The sequence below is a fragment of the Xyrauchen texanus genome, chromosome 36 (assembly GCF_025860055.1).
Source record: "Xyrauchen texanus isolate HMW12.3.18 chromosome 36, RBS_HiC_50CHRs, whole genome shotgun sequence".
Taxonomy (NCBI): Eukaryota; Metazoa; Chordata; class Actinopteri; order Cypriniformes; family Catostomidae; genus Xyrauchen; species Xyrauchen texanus.
The window spans coordinates 8623444-8642487 of record NC_068311.1 but is presented as its reverse complement, the minus strand read 5'-3'; the positions used below and the strand labels follow the sequence as shown (position 1 = coordinate 8642487).

Sequence of the window (19044 nt, the reverse complement as noted above, 5' to 3'; positions counted from 1 at the left end):
ATGCTAGAGCTCAGTAACTATAAGGTTTTCAGTCAGAAATTCAGTTACACAAGTGCTTATTTTTTCTAGCAGTAGATTTGCATTTTGGTTTCAAACACCTACTTTAAAATGGTCTTAAATTAGAATATTTTTGTGAATTCAATGCATCAACTGTCTCTTTTTGCTTTGGTGTAAATGTTTACGTAACTGCTCTTTTGTGGCAAATGTATGTACCTAGGAATTGACTTTTTTTAAATAAACGTACCCTGAAAACTATTATAGTAAATGATTAGTTGTCACAAAAATATGATTGTAAAAATATTATAAAAAATATATAAAAAATATATAATAAATAATAATAATAATTTGACATGTAGCCCTGGTCTCACCAATATAATTTACAGAAAACAATATTTATTTTATTTAGTAAAAGCATTTTAGTCATCACAACTTAGTACAGTGAATATATTTAGTACCGCAAGTAATACAGTATTGATATCTGTATACAGTGGTGGTTCTGGCTTACTTGGTGCCGTAATCGAGATCCAACGTGGCACCCCCTTTAACTTCCCTAAACAATTATGGATTTTATGATGTTAACAATTTTTAACAGAACTATGCTTGAACACAAAATATACAAAATGGAAAATTCACCCAAAAATGAAAATTCTATCATCATTTAATCACCTTCATGACATCCCAGATGTGTATGACATTCTTTCTTCTGCTGAACACAAATGAAAACATTTTTAGAAGAATATCTCAGCTTTGTAGGTCCATAGAATGCAAGTAAATGTTAGTTAGTACTTTAATGCTACAAAAATCACATGAAGGCAGCATAAAATTAATCCAAAAGTCTGCAGTGTTTAAATCCATATCTTCAGAAGCAACATAATAGGTGTGGGTGAAAAAGAGATAAATATTTAAGTAATTGTTTTACTCTGTATCTCTACTTTCACATCTTAAAGTCGCATGTGAAGCCTGTTTATTTTCAATTTCAGATCTGAATGTGTAAGTGAAGATTTAAAGTAAAAAGGGATTTTCGATCTTTTTCTCGCCCACACCTATCATATTACTTCTAAAGACATATATTTAAACACTGGAGTCTTATGGATCACTTTTATGCTGCCTTTATGTGCTTTTTGGAGCTTCAAGTTTCTGGTCAACATTCACTTGCATTGTAGGGACCTGGCTTTATTTCTGCAAAAGAAATAAAGCCATGTTTCTGGAATGGCATAAGGGTGAGTAAATGATGAGATAATTTTAATTTTTGGGTATAAATAGACAATGAATATAGAAATGTATTGAATGTAGAAAATGATCTACGTGTATAGACTATATATATATATATATATATATATATATAGAGTCAATAAATAAAGAAAATGGCAGAATACTTTCAGATTGCTGATTGAGTCGATTCTGTGTCACGGTGTACCTATAATGTTGATTATGGTTATCTTATGTTTGTTCAGAATGTAAGAATGCATTATGAACATCTATAACCATAACCATTTAGTAGCATGTTAGGAACAACCCGAGGCACCTTTCCTCCATCGCGATCTTGCGAGCTCTGTGCCGGGGCGGTGTGGCACGATTTGTGCCCCCTCTCTCCCATTATCTTGCGAGTTTGGGGCGGGATGGCACGATTTGGGGTACCTTTCTCCCATCGTGAGCAAGGGGCGGGATGGCACCTTTCTCCCATCGCGATCATGCGAGCTCTGTGATCGATCAAGTATCCTGTGGTGCCGCAAAAGAGCCACCCTATGCGCCTGCCTATATCGCCTTTGCCAGGATCCCCTACTGTCTATATTTTCAGCATTTGCATACTGTAAAAATACAGTAATCCAACTGCAAAAGCCCCAAAATCTCTAAATGAAAAGCACATTACAGTTACACTCAAAAATGTTGTGCAACTGCAAAATCAAAGTCAATGAGAGATTAATTCTGCCTCACCATTACGTTTTTGTGCTTGTACAATTGGTTTGACCACATCATTAGAAACAAGTGTGAAAAATAGAAAAACTTTGAGTCATTGTGTGTAAACGATGACAACTGTTTTGTAGTTGTGTATAACTTTGGCCGCCAGTGTTTACCGTTTTGCAACACAAGTGCATCGCAGTGCGAAATGTGTTTTAGTGAGTGATAATGTGTTTAGAGTTTTGCAAAAAGAGTAGATGAAATTCGCAAATGGTGTCTACCTACCTGAACTTGCTTAATGTTTTGCCAAAAGAGTGATTGATTCGACAAATGAGCATTTGGTTCAGATAATGGGGTTTAGTGTTTTAGCAATTCAGAAAAACTGTAAGTTAATGCTCAGCTATAATGATGTATGGGGATGGCTGCTACTGTGCATGCGCATAATTATGTAAACAGCTGGAACGAGCCACACGCAGCTGCGTGCATAAACAGGTATTTGGTGTGACGTCGGCAAGGTAAAGCGGCGCGCGCCGGCTTCCACTCTGATACGGACGCGCGAGAGCTCCTACTCGACACCGTCAAATCGAGCCCCGGTGAGTGACTTTACAGGTCTATTTGTGTCTGCAATCGGATATTTTCGTTTCTCACTACTTATTGTCGGCTGTAAGTTAGAATTGTTTTGTCTAACGGGGCGTCTATAATATGTTTTGTCCTCTGCAGGGTTATTCTGATATTCCAGATCACAATCGTTTCGGTTTAACATGCTCTAGGTTGAGATTCAAAAGTTTACGTGAGTTACAGCGAGAACAGAGAGAGAGCCGAACAGAGAGTGGCTGAGATTAGTCATCGCATGGAAAGTTCTCTGCCAACGCGTCGCTCATTTACATAATTTATTTGCGTTTTAAACCGCGAGTTATTTGGTTTAAAGGCGCTCGCGCTCTTATTTCATGAAACAGGAGCGACTGCGCGAGTGGTGTGCGCTTAAAATGAAACAAACCAATTATAAAACCGTTTGAGAAAGCGGTTCATGCTGAGAGCGATATTAAAAAAAAGTGTTTTATAATATAATATAACATAATAGAATAGATTAGAGTTTGTAAAGCAGGTTTTAAAATGTGTCAGTGTGTGTTTAGGGCTTAAGGCTGGACTGGACTGTGGTTGAGCTATGTAAACAGTCTGACTGTCAGTAGGGGAGAGGGAGCTGTCAACAATTGGACAACTGGAAAACATAGATCTAGTGATAGATTTACAACGGGGTGTAGAGTAAATATTCCATAGCCTTTAAAAGTAAGCGTCCAATGCAAGTACCATAATAATAAATCTAGTAATTAACAGCTTAAATATGTATCATTCACAGCAGATATGTCTTATTGCCTTTTATAAAGCTGATTCTGATAATGCCGTCCCATTGTGTGTTTGTATGGTTAGTATGTTTTGACTAAACTCTTATTATTTTAATTATTCCTAATTGTATCCTTTATATGAATATTCAGGAATAAAAACAAGTTAACCTCAATCAACAGCATTTGTGGCCTAATGTTGATTACCACAAACAAATAAATTTAAACTCATGCCTCATATAAAAAAATAAAAAAAATACAAAATACAAAAAAGAATTGAGGTTACTGTCAGGCACTTACAATGGAAGTGAATAGGGCCCGTTTTGGAGGTTTTAAAGGCAGAAATGTGAAGCTTATATTTTTATGAATTTACTTAGGTTGATTCTGCTGTTAAACTTGTGTGTTATTTGAGCTGTAAAGTTATTTAAATAATTGTTTCCAGGGATATCATTGTACAGATAATGTCATCATTATACAGATAAAGTTAGTAAGCGATTTTATCACACTAAAATCATGTTAACACACATCTTGTTTATGTCTTCGGCTATTCTTTTGAAACAGTGAGTACTTTAAAGTTTGCAGAAATGCCCCCATTCACTTTTATTGTAAGCGCCTCACTGTAACTCAGATTTGTTCTTTTTTAAAGAAAAGCAGGGACGAGTGAAATAGTGTTTTGTGATAATCAACATTATGCCATAAATGCTGTTGATTGAGCTTAACTTGTATTGAACCCAGAATACACCTTTAAATTCTTCTCATTATAGGGTGCTTGCATTAGTATGATGCCTATAAGAGGTAAATGTGAAGGATGCCGCATTTGTGGGAGTGACCTGCAGGGTAACCAGCGGCGATGGTTGTATGCGGCTCAGAACCGGAAGGAGGCACAACCTCAGACGCCAACAGACTGGTCTAGCAAGGGAAGCCTGCCCAGATCAGCACAGAGCAGCCCATGGGGTATGAATGACTGCAGAACACGTCAACCAGTCCCTCCAGGATTTTGCAATCGCAAGAATTCTTGAAAATTAAACCAATCTCTGCATTATTTTCTGTAGCTTTTTCGGCATAAATTGTGAACCTGAAGTATTCTCATCAAAACAAATCCATGTTACAGAGTAAGCATCGATGACTCTGTGTCACTGTGTGTCATTAACCCTGTATATATATGAACCCACAACGGCCAAGAAAATGTACCATTACATGAGTGTTAAATTAAAGTGAAACCAGAACATTTTGAGTTCACTAAACTTTGGCGAAACTGCAGACAGCCCATTTACGTCACACCTAGCATTTATTCACACAATTACACTCAAAAACCCGACATTAATAGCATTTCTATATTGGCTTAAAATTCCCTTAGTTGGGTAGTAAAATGTGATTAGAATTTGAAGTGCTTAATGCAGTACAAATCTGATAAATGGCAGTATATGCATATAAGCTGTATGTATTACTTATTTGAAATATATGTTCATATATGGTTCTGATATAAAAAGGTCCCAAACAGTATATGCAACAATGTCATATGTGACATATTTTTTCCAAATTACATATGAATATGTACATAAATGCTCAAATATATACTATAAAACACATTTTATTTGTTTGTATATGGCCATATATCAGATTTTTGTATCAGACAATGTAATAATAATAACAGGCCTAATTATTGAATCGGCATATTGTAGGTCTATTTTAACAATAGAAAAGTTATCTTGCATTATCTGAGGCATAAAATCTAAAAATAAAAAAATATATGATAGCGCTTACTATAGGGCTATCACAGGTTGCACCTGAATTTATAGTATTTTTGAGTGTATTTTTATTTTGGATGCTAACTGCATATTAATTTATTGTGCACTAAAATATTTACATGTAATTACATTTACATCGTCACTGTATACCTGTGTAATTTCGCAATATTTGCGAAAAGCCGCAGCAATTCAGTCATTTTGGGCCACAATAATCAGGAAAAAGTGCTGCGAAAAACTGGTTCAATGTACTTGACGTTAAAATCTTTTTTTTTTTTTTTTACAATGAAAATTTCGTTTTTGAGTGCGACACGCATTCAGGTCTGGTTCCATTATTCGTAATTTTAAAAAAGATTTTATTTTAGTTTTCATGTTGAGTATCCTGTTTCACTTGGAAAAAGTCACAATATGGAAGTAAAGCTTGTTGCAAATGCCATTTCATGTTGACTTTAATATTTTATACATTTATAAATGTTATTAAATTGAATTCTGTAATTGTTTTATTTATTTCCAGGCAGTACATTATCTCTCAGCTCTTCTAATTCCCTCTCCAAGTCTCTTGCTTTGCTCACCGCTACAAAAGGAATAGATCTGCTCTGTGTGCTGACACACATATTAGAGCAGCCTGTACCACGTGGGGGCGGTCAGGGGGAGTTTTTATGTGGCAAGTGCGTGTCTGTTTTGGAGCGGGTTTTCAAGTTCGACACTGTCATCAGTCGGGTCAGAGCTCTGTCGAGCGAGAGGCTTCAGAGACTCACACAGGAAAGAGACAAGATTAGGCGATGGGTGCGAAGTTTGTACTACCAACGCCATCCTTCTAGTTCCAGGAGCAAAGGAAGCTCTAGCGAGGATGAAGGTGACCCAGGAAGGCAAGACAGAAAGGATCCGACAGGGGAAGCATACAGGGAACTGCTAAGGGACAATATGGCTCTTTCTGAGTATGAGTGGTGGTCAGAGAAAGCGGATTCATGTCCATATTATAGGAGAACAGGAAAACGGTGCCAAAAAGGAAAGAAATGTGAGGGTTGTGACTCTTTAAGAGTGTCTGATTCGGACTATGAGTCTGTGTGCGGCATACCCCGTCACTTGCCTGAACAAGCCTTCACCTCATTGGGCCTCTCTCGGGACAAGTCCCGCAGCATGCCTCTTCATTGGTCAAGAGTGCCATCTGTCAGCTCAAGCCCTGCCTCACTATCTGGTTCCTGTCACTCTTTACGATCTCGATCACGCACTGCCTCTGTCCAATCAATGGACTCGTTGGATGGCAACGATCCCTTTGATTGGCCAGAGGAGCAAGCGGTCATCTTCAAGACCCTTTTTAAAGAGTTGAGAGGAATTGAAGGAAAGCCGGTGAGGTCACCAGCTGGAAGTCGCATTCCTGTGTTGGGCCGAGGGGGAGTGCAGAATGGGAAGGATGAAGTGGAGGTGAAAGTGGGGTTAGTTAAGGTACTGCATTTTGGAGAGGGGGAAAATGGGTCGGAGGATGAGTTTGAAGAGAGCGATGATATCCTGGCTGAACTTCGAGATGAGTTTCTGCCATTGCAAAGAGAGGTGAGGAAACACTCTTGTGCGCCAACCTGTTTTATCAATACTTGCTACACGAATGTCACCAAATGGACTTGCAAAAAGTCAAACATTATGTCAATGGTCGGACAAATAGGTTCCGTCCAAAACTCATGCCATTGGTTTAGCCAATGTGGCCATTCTTTAAAAAGTTGCAAACAATCGTAGAGACAAACATCCATGTAAACGTAGTCTGTCAAAATGTATATAAGGGTGTATACTTCGGGCATATTCTTGTCCCAGGGTGATTTAAAAAAAATAAATAAAAATTGTTATGTGAAGGTCACATTAAAACTGACATGGAACCTTTGTATCGTTCATTTAATTTTTGGTACTTTTCAAATGCCTTTTATGTAAAGATTTTGTTTCAGCCTTGTCCCAGATATTACACAATGAAAATCCATTATAAAAATACAAATTATGACATGTTTAAAAATAATATAAACAAAGATTTAAATAAACATAAACCATTTCAATATTTATTGAGTGAAAATTATTATATAAAAACTGTCACACAGTATAATTTCTCCCACACCTAACAATTTTGCCACTATTACATTGGGAAAAGTGTTGGTTAATGAAATATGAGACTTATGTCTGAGGAAAACAAAACGGGTGTTAACCATCACCCATTAGCAGAATAGTTTTATTGGCCGTCATTTCAAGCTGCAATTGACCAAATTATGTAAAATTGGTAAAATAATATTGAATTGTGTGTTAACTGTGCTAAAAATTGAAGTTGAAGATGTGCCTATAAATGTTTTTTCTTGTCAGTTTTTGCATCATCACTAATGGTTTGAGGATTGTATTTGTTATGAATTGTCTCTCAAAAACCTTTGACCCATACAGTTGATTTTCTCTCTTTCTGTAGGTGACTTCAAGTAGAGTGCACCCTGCAGTGAAGCAGTTGCGTGAACAACTTGTTCAAGCTCAGGCTTTCATTAGAACTCTTGAGGCACAGCTCAGGGATGTCAACAAACCAGCAACTAATGCTGCTGTCAATCAATCAAAGTCATTTCCACAAATGGTGAGTGACACTGGGTCGGGTACAGAACAAATACAACAAATGGCTTGGGTGTGAAAGCTAGGCCCGTGGTCTGCATTGTGTTTTAGACTTAAAACGGCGCATTCGAGACACGCCCTCTGCTTATCTTTTTGTTGACTTTTCTGAAATAATGTAACGCAGGCCATATTGCAGAGGGTGTGCATGTGAAAAAAATTTTATTCAGGTTTGCCCACGTAGAGAGGTGTACATGCAAACAAGCATGCACACACCTGCTCCAGGAATCTTCCCAGACCAGAGGAGTTTGCCCTGGGCTTTTGTTGAAATTCTCTCATCATTAACAGACTTTTCAGCCTTCTATATTTTAATGTGCCTCTTTTATTTCTGTGTTTAACACTCATTTAATATATTTTCTTTCAAATACAACATAACTTTTTTAAATAGTTTTGCTCTTTCATATAATGAAAAACAAAGTAATCAACATGTCCTTGATCTTTTTCAATGAGTGCACTGTACTGTAAATACATACTGTAACTTTAAAATCCTCAAAACGTTCTTCCTAGCCCAAAAAGAGAATTTATTGAAACGTCAGTCTCAAAAACATTATCACGTGACCGACCACATTTATGCATCTACAACACCTATTAGGTGATCTGCAACTTTGCTTTGTAAAAAGGTAGAAGTAGGATATTAGAGAGTAAAATTTCTTAACACCAGAAGTACTAACAATGAGATTAAAATGTGGGAAAGTCTGCCAATACTTGTAATGTTCCTGGCTTGGTTTAGTCAAGTAATTTGTATTTGTATAGCGCTTTTCACAACACACATCGTTTCAAAGCAGCTTTACAGAAAATCATGCATTAATGCATGAATCAGGCATTTATTAATATTTGCTATTGAAACTGTGTGAAACTGTGTGAAACTATCTATAAAGTCTTAAGAGTCATTATATGTAGTTTGATTAAATATGAGTGTAAATTGTGTTTTTAAACATAAGTAATTAAATAATAATTGTATTTAAAACTCCAGTGAGCAAGCCAAAGTTGACTGTGGCAAGAAATACAAAACTCCATAATATGTTGGTTAATGGAGAAAAATAACCTTGGGAGAAACTAGACTCACTGTGGGGGGCAGTTCCCCTCTGACTAACATCATGAATATAATGCCAATATTACTTATGTATAGTGCAAGTCATGGTTTAAAATTTGTAAACTAAGTAAGTGTTAAGGGTCTGTGTTAAAACAAAGATTTTGTATGAACTGTAAGATTAATGACTAATATCTTTCAAGTCCATCCTGGATTAACTGCAAAAATATAGCACCTACCACTCTGCATATCCTTCTGAAGAATACCTATGTTGGAAAATAATTGCCTTATTAAAGGAATAGTTCACCCAAACTATGATTTTCTCATCATTGATAAATGCCATCCCAGATGTGTATGACTTTCCTTCTTCTGCTGAACACAAACAAATATTTATAGAAGAATATTTCATCTCTGTAATTTTGAAGCTCTAAATACATAAAACTCCAGTGGTTAAATCCATATCTTCAGAAGTTATCCAAATGTGGAAAGAAACAGAACAATATTTAAGTCCTTTTTTTACTATAAATCTCCACTTTCACTTCCACATTCTTCTTATGTTTTTGGCAATTCGCCTTCTTCGTGCATGTCACTGCCTACTGGGCAAGGAGCAGAATTTATAGTAAAAAAGAACATAAATATTAATTTAATAAGATGTGAATTTAACCACTGGAGTCTTATGGATTACTTTTATGCTGCCTTTATGTGCTTTTTGGGGCTTACAAATGTTGGTACCCATTCACCTGCATTGCATGGACATACAGAGCTGAAATATTCTTCTAAAAATCTTTGTTTGTGTTCAGCAGATGAAAGAAAGTCATAGACATCAAGGGATGGCATGAGGGCGAGTAAATGATGGGAGAATTTTCATTTTTGGGTGAACTATCCCTTAAAGGTACCTAATCATTTCAGTTCGACTTTTATCAATTTGTGTAGCACAAACTTGCTACAATGTAATGCAGCTTTCTAGAGATGCTATTATTAAAGGATAGGGCAGTTATAAACTATAATAGATCCAACAGCAAGTATAAGTTTTGAAAAAGTTCAGCACAGTGCTGAATTCCATTTCACATGCAATGAGCATATTAACATAGAAGTCTTAAAGGCACAGCAGCAAACAAATTTGATTTTAAGGATATTAGAGAATGTTAAATGGTTAATTTTTTTTACTGTATTTGGCACTTAAAATCTAGACTTGCATTGTAATGGACCACTGAAGAAAATAAATATGACATAACCCCTTTAATTCTAAATTCTGTCATTTTATAGCTCTGGAATATCATGGAGATAAGCTATTGAATAGTTGCTCTCTAGTGTGAACTGATAGCTGTGAAATAACACAAGTGGAATGCATTCATAAGGAGTGCACAGACATTTTGTTGCATTTGGGAATGATACCCTCTTAAAAGAGTGAAATCTGACATATGTGTGTCTGCTTTTGCTATACACAGACCATTCTGAAGAATAAAAATGACTTGATTGAGAGTCTCAGCCAATCGCTACACAGCAGAGAGAGTGTAATCCAGGTGAGTCTTGCATTAAAAAGCTACATTATAGATTCAGGAAAAAACAAGATTATGTGCTGGTAGTTGTCACGTAGGTGTCAGTGATAAACTGCTGGCTCTCCTATCTTCAGGAATGTGTGACTTTGATCCAGAAGCTGTGTGCTGAACAGGGGGTGGAGTCAGAGGAGACCGAGAAATTAATCAGAAAACTTACCAGTGCTGTGGGTGATAAACACAGTGAGCGTGAGGTGAGGAACTGACTGACATCTGCATGTACACATTTATCTAACTACCTAAATGAAGACTGCTCATAGACGTCTATTATTCTAAAATATAAGGAGTGTCCGGGGTTCAATACAAGTAAACATTTATCAACAGCATTTGTGGCTTAATGTTGATTACCACAAAAATTATTTCTAATGGTTCCTCCATTTATTTAAAAAAACAAAATAGCAAATATCTCAAGTTACAGTAAGGCTCTTACAATGGAACTGAATGGGGCCAATCCATAAATGTTAAAATACACATTGTTTCAAATGTATAGCCAGAAGACATAAACATTAAACATGTTAACATGGTTTTAGTTTGATAACCTTTTAACCTAACCTTGTCTCTTTCTTGTATTGAATTTGAAGCTGCAAAAAAATTTTGGCCTCTTAATAAATTACCTGAAAGATTTTTTTTATGGACATTGTGTGCGAGCTTTGTCTTTTCTTGTATCAAAACCCGGAACATTCTTTTAAGCTAAATATAATTCCTATAGGCTAGGGGTGGTGATATGACCAAAATCTTATATCCCGATATGAGTAAATTGATATAACACAATGATATACATCACAATATCGTAAAAGTTTTCTGGAAAATCAACAAAAATGGGTTTATACTGTATATAAAATAACCATATTGTAATGCTTTTTAGAACTTCAGTCAGTGAATTTAATTCTTTATAAATTAAAAGTACTTTGTCTTTATATGGAACAAGGCAAACAATGTCAAAGTAAATAAATAAATAAAAATCAACTATGCTAAATATAACGGTATGCCACATCAGTTAAAAATTTTGTTGACCAATAATATTATTAAGCAATGCGACAAAGAAAATGAAACCTAAGTAAAAAAAAAAAATCCAACGAAAATATACACTTAAATGTATATTAAAGAAAATAAATATAAAATAATATCACTTCTTGCTAAATAAATACATCAATTAATTCATCTTTTGGTTTTCATAATATCCTTTTGCATGCTTCATTTTGAGGTGGTGAAACAGATTGCTTATATTATGAGTGATTATCGTCATGCGCACTACAGATGTCGCTTCTGTTTTAATAAAAACTCCTCTTCATTTTCTTGACCTGTTTGGGAGTCCTCCCGTTCTGTGGAGATTTCATTCTGCATTTGGAGTTTTCTAGGTCAAAAATGATTGAGTAGCGTGAGTGATCCCGCTCTGAGCTCTTCTGTCTCTGGAGCACAAATATCAGAAAGCCTGCTGGATTAGTGTGCACTTTGGAGCTCCAGAGACAGCGCACGCCACAGTCATGTGACACATTCGTGTGTCAGATGGGAAAAATATTTATAACTTTTAAATCGGCAAATGCGCGAAGAAGGTCATTCAATTTCCTTGGACGGCCGCAGAAAAAATATTAATGCCGGAACATTTTCTATTTTTCTCCAATTCTCTCTGTCACGTGAAGCCCTGCACACTGACCGATAAAGTCCACGTTATGCACATGGATATTTACATATCGCAATAAAAATGATACAGCAAAATCTCTATCGGTTGTCACTTTATATCTTCGCCATGATATATATTGTCATATGGCCCAGCCCTACTATAGGCTAACCATTACTGCATTACTTATTTTTTGTGGCAATTTGTAGAGAAGAATAAAGACATTTTTCTACTTGAGAAATCTAAATAAATTGTTTTCCTACAAAGAATTAATTATCATAAGTAGCAACTTCAAAAACATTTAGATTTTATTTATTTTTTTACTATTGAGGGCTGCAACTTTGTAAACCTTTTCTGTACATTTTTTTTATATTTTATCCTCAAGTATATTGAAACAATTACACACACCTACACTGAGTTTGAGGTGCAGTTCCAGCTAACGCACCCAGTCAGTACTTTAGAAGAGATTTAGCTCTGTGTCACTGTGTTGGATAATTAACTTGTACTGGATAATAAATGTGCACTTGCGTGTTTGTTTGAAATTATGGGGGCATGATAGATCAAACCTAAATCCTTTAATAATAATACTTTAATATTGATGATTTGATATTGACTTTGATGGTCAATAAATACACATCAGATTGTTGTTTCATATTATATTGCGCCCAATGTGTATACGTATTATTACATAGTTTTTATACTTTGTTTGTATTTTAATATATTAATCAGACTGTTCTGGAAGCCCAGCTGTCAGAGGTGAGGGAGAGAGAGAAAGCTCTGGAAAACCAGCTGCAGTCTCTCAGGGACGCTTGCAAAGAGAGAGACCGAGACTTCATCACACTTAACACTGTGCTCCAGTGTAACCAGGATGTTATTAATGTGAGTTAAAAAACAGTGTTCTTATTCAACCGCATACACACAAACACAGTGTTCATTTAATCACTTTGTTAGTGACTGCTGCTGTTATACATGAACATTATACATTAAGAATAACTTAATCCCAAAGACTAGAATCAGAACATATTCAACATGTGCACACTCGTTTAAAATGTTCTCCACTAAATGTACTAATTTTAAGTTTTATTTTTCAAATTAGCTTGTTTCTGATACGAAAAGCTTTTCTGTTGTCTTATATTTCAAAAATCAGAGTCTTCCTTTTCAAAATACAATAAGGGAAAATGCCATTACATTTTGTTTTTACCATCACTGCTTTGTAAACACTACAGCAAATGACCAGCAGGTATTCTAAAAATCATTCATGGATAAAATAAGATTTAAACAAATGGTTTAAATTAGATTCATTTAAAACTTTACTGTTTAAAGTCCCCGTGAACCGGAAGTTGCAAACGACTTTTCTCCAGTGTTGTGACGTATTTCCGAGAGAAACGGAATACTAAATGAGGCAAAATAGTGGGCGTGGCTTTTTTTTCCAACTAGCACCTGATTGGATCTAAAAAAGTAGGTGTTTCATTCAGAAATGGAGGCAGATCTTAACGCAAGTTTACAATCGGTTGTTGAGGATTACTCGCCGCCTGAAACACCTTCCTGTAGCAGGAGGAGGAGGAAGATGAAGAAGAACAGGAACACACGGAGGATCATTTCGTCACGGGGGGAATCAGACCTTACATGTTTGAGCCGTTACATGCGGAGGGTTCGAATGGTAAAAAGTGTTCCGTGAGTGTCACAACCAAAAATGCACCTCCTCGCCATCTCTCCTTTCACACGCTGTCAATGCTCGCAAACACACAGGCAGCCTGTCTACTGTCAGTTGGAGGGGCGTGGTTACGGATGTTAAGGAGACACCTAAACCGTCAAACCTACGTCATCAGGCAAGGTCCTCCAATGCAGAGGGGCGGGGGAATTTTCAGATTTTGATTAAAGATTACGAAGCCAAAAAATTTTTTCGTGTGGATTGACTTGCATGGATGAATTGTTCACCACAAAACGATCAATTTAGGCAAACAAAGTAAGTATAGTCAATTTTGAATTCATGGGGACTTTAAAACATAAATTTTGTTTAAGTTTTTAAAGTTCATACTCCATTTTAAATCATTCTAATTTATTTTGAATTCATAATACTTTTAATTAAATTTGTAATGCAATTGAAATGCTTAAATCTTAAAAAATATACGATTGGTTAGCTTTGCATTAAAGTTGCAGTATGTAATTTCTGCACCACCAAGCGAAATAGCATAAATAATGTTTGTTTTCAAAACAGTTTTCTGAAAACTTTCCTGTCTGCCATTGGTCAAACAAAGAGATAGTCCCGCCCCCAACTCACGTCATTGGTTGAGTAATGTTGTTAGGGTGAGTCTAGGCGGGTTGCTCCACAGCAACACAGTGTTTACAATTTTTGAGAAAATGAACCTATGAATGGCTTACAGTTGTCGCTGCATATTAAACTTGGATAGGAGAAAGTATTTTAACATAGAAAACATTACATCAGCTTATTTAAAAGGAAAAATTGCACTTTGAAATGTAAAATAAAGTGCCTTTAAATGTGTTGGAATGTTTTGCTTGGCATCTGATGCTTTGCTCTTAAAGGTCTTGTGCTGAGCAGAAAATCAATGTTTTGTTTCCTCATAGCACCTGCGTGTAGAGCTTGTAGAGCGAGATCGAGCTCAGCAGGAGATGATGAAAGAGTGGGAGGTTTGCAAAGGGCTAGATTCAGCCCTGACTGCACTGGTGAATGACAACGAAGCATTTATTTCCCAGCTAAAGGAGGCGCTAGAGAGTTCACGTCGAGATGTGCAGGTGTCCTTATCTCCCCGTCTGATTTTACCTCTCTTGCAAAGTGCAGTTGGTTTAATGTGTAATTTTCAGTTGTCAACTATTAACCGTTATTTTCCCATAGGCGCTCTCGGACTCTCTGATTGGTCGGGGATTAGAAGGGGGCGGAGCTGAGGCTGGATTGGTCAATCAGTTGCGAGAGAAAGAATCACTGTTGGCAGCAAGCGTCAAAGATAGAGAGAAGCTTAGCGCCACCATGAGGAAGGAGATTTCAAGACTCTCCATAGCCTTAAAAGACGCTGAAACTCACGTACAGGTAATTGCCCTTTAGATGTATGTAACTTGAATGTCCTATATTGTGTGCCTTAAAGAGTATTCTAAATCCATAGAGAATTGTTTTTAGTGAATTAAACGTCCAACATTTCTTCAGAATATCATTAAAACTACATATTTATTTTTGATGGTATGCACTTTTAATTGTAGAGCAGATAAAAACAATATCCTCTTAAAAGGATCTCAGCTTTAATATAGATTCTTTAGAATTAATGTTTTGGTAATTACGCCACCTGGTGTTTTATATGAAGATTGCTCTGGACAATGCCATAAGAATTTCCAGCAACCGTGCTCATTTACAAACTGTGCCTACAGAGAGCAATATTACTCAATCAATATTCTCAATGGACTCAATATTTGACTTGTAATGTTCTTTGATGACATACTTCTTCTTGGTTTGGCTTTCTTTTAGAACCAAAGAGAAAATCACAAACAAGCCATCAATGAAGTTTCACAGCAACTCAAAAATGCACTTGAGGAACTGAGAGAGAAAACAAAAGAGAAGAAGGAAGCTGAACTAGGATTGAAAAAGGAAAATAAGGAGAGAGCTTTCGAGGAAGGAAAACTGAGAGACAATCTTCAAAAAAGGGACAAACTTATAGAGGTAATTAGCCTATCTTTACTGTAGGTTGTTGTAAAATATTCATGTCTTGGGCATTACTAATGCAACTAATAAGTTTGTTTTTTGACTTGTTAGGAACTAGTGGTTAATACCAGGGTCAGGAATGAACCAGGGCTTAATATCGACAAAAAAGGCATTTTTTTTTCTCTCATTTATAAGCTTCATTCTTCTCATTATTGCACAATATTAGTTGGATAATCATTTAAATTTAAAGGTAGACTATCTACACTACAATTGTTGTACAAAGTTAAAAAATCAAGGCAACATGATGCAGTTAGATTTTTGCATTGTCTCAATTATCTTAATAATTGGTCTTAGTAAAATTGTTTTACTAAATGCAAAATATTTTTTCTGCCAATAAGGTCTAGTCGAGAGAACTACAGATCTCTTGATCAATGCATTATCAATTTTCAATACAAGGACTTTTATGCCAGGTTTTATATTACTTTTATATGAAGTTAATGGTAATTGTCATTATGTAAGGCAATACAACGCATGCAATACTTTGGTATAGACACATTTAGACCTCAACCCTTATCAAAATTCATTAAAAGGATCGTTCACCCAAAAAATTTAAATTCTCTCATCGTTTACTCACCCGTATGCTAACCCAGATGTGTACATCTTTCTTTACATTTACATTTTTACATTTATGCATTTGGCAGACGCTTTTATCCAAAGCGACTTACAGTGCACTTATTACAGGGACAATCCCCCCGGAACAACCTGGAGTTAAGTGCCTTGCTCAAGGGCACAATGGTGGTGGCCGTGGGGTTCGAACCAACAACCTTCTGATTAACAGCCCTGTGCTTTAGCCACTACGCCACCACCACTTTCTTCTGCTGAACACAAAAAAAAGATTTTTAGAATATCTCAGCTGCAAGTGAATTGTGGCCAAAAAAATGTGAGGTCCAAAAAGCATAAAAGTAATTCCTACAACTCCAGTGGTTAAATTCATATCTTCAGAAGCAATATTATAAGTGTGGGTGAGAAACAGATAAATATTTAAGCCCTTTTTTTTTAAACTATAAATTGTCCTCCTTGTCCAGTAGGTGGCGATATGCACAAAGAATGCAAATTGCAAAAAAACAAAAGAAGAATGTGGAAGTGAAACAAGAAGTGGACATTTATTGTAAAAAAAGGACTCTAATATTGATCTCACCCACACTTCTATTATCACTTCTGAAGATATGGATTAGACCACTGGAGTAATATGGATTACTTTTATAATGCCTTTATGTGCTGTATGATCTTCAAAGTATTGGACCCTGTTGACTTGCATTGTATGGACCTACAGAGCTGAGAAATTGTTCTAAAAATCTTAGTTTGTGTTCTGCAGAAGAAAGAAAGTCTTAAACATCATGGATGGCATGAGGGTGAGTAGATGAGAGAATTTTCACTTTTGGGTGAACTATCCTTTTAAGTAAAAAGATGACATTCACCACTCAACAATTTAACAAGCAATGGCAACAAAAAAACAACATAAAAATTATAAATTAAGTCAATAAACAGCTAAAAATAAGCTTATAATACTGACCTCATAATTGATTCATGTTGCAATGCAATCTGGGAGCTTGAAAAATCAGCAACATTGTTCAGTTTGAAATTGTTTGTTCAGACAACTCTGTTTGAGTTTGTTTGGGGTAATATTGTTAGTCTAAAAATTTGTTTTTATGTAGATACAAAGCAAGCACATTTCGTAGTATCTGTGTGTTGAAAAATAAAGCCATACTGGATCAAATATAATTAAATGTTTATAGTGTAATTATTCAGACTGAGAATTTAATTAGTGAATTGATTAAATTGAAGTGATATGATAACACTGTATATTTTTATAGGGTCAGAAAGACACATGCCCCTATAAAGATAAAAAAAAAAATGCCTCTGAAAAGGGACTTATTACTAACATAGCTTATCTGCTGTGATGACCACTGTGAACCAAATAACTGACATTACGCTATCTTGTGTATCCTCAAAAGCAAGTACTTCTGGATTTAGAAGAGCGTGATGGTGTGCTAACAGAGCTACAGCAAAACATCTCCACCAGGCTTGAACCCAAGACAGCCCTCAAACACACACTGTGAGTGTACACAGGACACAGATAATAGGGAATGATCCTGTGAATACACTGAATTTGTTGATTGACTGTTTATCTTTGATTTGTGTAATTTATTGATAAAGGCACTACCTTCAGTTGTCTTTGTGTTTCCTGCTCTAATTTCTACAGAGATGCGAATTTCTGCACTTAATATCTCTATGTACAGCTTTTGTTTTTAGCTTTTGATAAAATGTATAGCTTTTTTGAAATTCTGTCATTTCATGGGAAATTAAGACAGGCCCATGGGATTCTGTGCTCTGAGGTTTTTGATTTGGCTCTGTACAGTATAACCTTATGAAATGTCATACTATTAGTGTCATATATTCGTTTTCTCTCAGTAGACTGCTCAACTGGACTGGAGGGATTGCTGGTATATTATGAAATGTTATTTTAGTTCGTGAATTTATGACTGCCATTTACAGGTTGCTCCAGTAATGTAGTTTGAATGCAGCCATAAACAGTTCTGATTGCTTCCCACAGGTTTTCAGATTGTGGTTCCAAGATTTACATAGTTACACACCTGTGCCTTTTCTACACCAATAAATGCTTTTCTGTAGCCCACATTCCTAACTGCCTCAAATGAATTACTATTTAAATTATTATATTTATGTTTTATTGATTTTGTCTGCTGAAAATGTTCTTTGCTCCTTTTCTGTTATTGCTTAATTTGTCTCTTCCATTATTTTCCATGTGAAAACATTTATAAATGTTTTATGTTGATGTTTGTCTCAGAGATGCATTCCAAGTCGCAATATGGATGTACTGTCTTTTATAGTGAAGGGGAATCCTTTTCTCATAAATGATGGATTTACTGAAGCTGAAAATGATATGATTATTCTGTGTTTTTAATCTGCTTGTTTATCATTTTATTTGGGTATGCTGGATTTGTTCACAGCCTGATAAATGCCTCATTTCTTTTAAGGAAATAAACAAATTAAAATGAGGCATCAGGTTTGTGTGGGTTTTGGTTCTTAAAGTTTCTTTTATTTCTGAGATATTAAACTGTTCTTTCTTAAGAACTCATGGGTGTATTTGACAATAAAAACCTCAGATGGAAGTGAGTGAGTTTTGTGTGACCATTTTTTGCGTCCAGTAGAATTTTAGTGAAAGAAGTTGAATTTTCATGTAGAGAAGATATTGTCTGTGCAGGTCCATTTAACAAAACAAACAAACATTCAAATTAAAAATATAATGCAGAATTTTTTTTATACAATTTTTTTAATTGTTTCTACATTTCAATAACAGCATGAATCCTAAGTTGTATTTATTCTGCAGCTGTGGTAGTTACTTTTATTAAAGCAATAATCTTACCAATATCTGGGAAATCTAGCGTAAATATACTTCCTAACATTAAATACGTTACACAATCATCTACATGCCATTATTAATATAAAAAATTAACTTTTTGTCAACAGTAAAAGTGTCACTTTTTAAAGCTCTCACATTATATT

General features: G+C 35.6%; 1 protein-coding gene across 2 annotated transcripts; it reads left to right on the top strand.

The window, feature by feature from the left end:
* Nucleotides 1-2354: 2354 nt before the first annotated feature.
* On the top strand, nucleotides 2355-18648 carry si:ch73-95l15.5 (uncharacterized). Of its 2 annotated transcripts, XR_007968771.1 has the most exons (12): nucleotides 2355-2492; nucleotides 4004-4193; nucleotides 5499-6535; nucleotides 7419-7574; nucleotides 10085-10159; nucleotides 10270-10386; nucleotides 12540-12689; nucleotides 14397-14564; nucleotides 14665-14856; nucleotides 15286-15477; nucleotides 16545-16871; nucleotides 17475-18648. XR_007968771.1 is itself a non-coding variant. In XM_052106598.1 (11 exons), the coding sequence occupies exons 2-11, from the start codon at nucleotides 4019-4021 to the stop codon at nucleotides 17577-17579; spliced, it is 2367 nt and encodes a 788-aa protein (XP_051962558.1). In that variant the 5' UTR covers nucleotides 2355-2492; nucleotides 4004-4018; the 3' UTR covers nucleotides 17580-18648. The 2 variants fall into 2 exon arrangements, 1 of the variants encoding a protein (XP_051962558.1); XM_052106598.1 differs by lacking the exon at nucleotides 16545-16871.
* Nucleotides 18649-19044: the final 396 nt, after the last annotated feature.

Bases quoted from the DNA above. Each gene is read 5' to 3' on its own strand.
- si:ch73-95l15.5 (XM_052106598.1), top strand. From the start codon at position 4,019: ATGATGCCTATAAGAGGTAAATGTGAAGGATGCCGCATTTGTGGGAGT. The intron at 4,194-5,498 runs GTATGAATGACT...ATTTATTTCCAG, and splicing joins AGCACAGAGCAGCCCATGGG to GCAGTACATTATCTCTCAGC. The intron at 14,857-15,285 runs GTAATTGCCCTT...GCTTTCTTTTAG, and splicing joins ACGCTGAAACTCACGTACAG to AACCAAAGAGAAAATCACAA.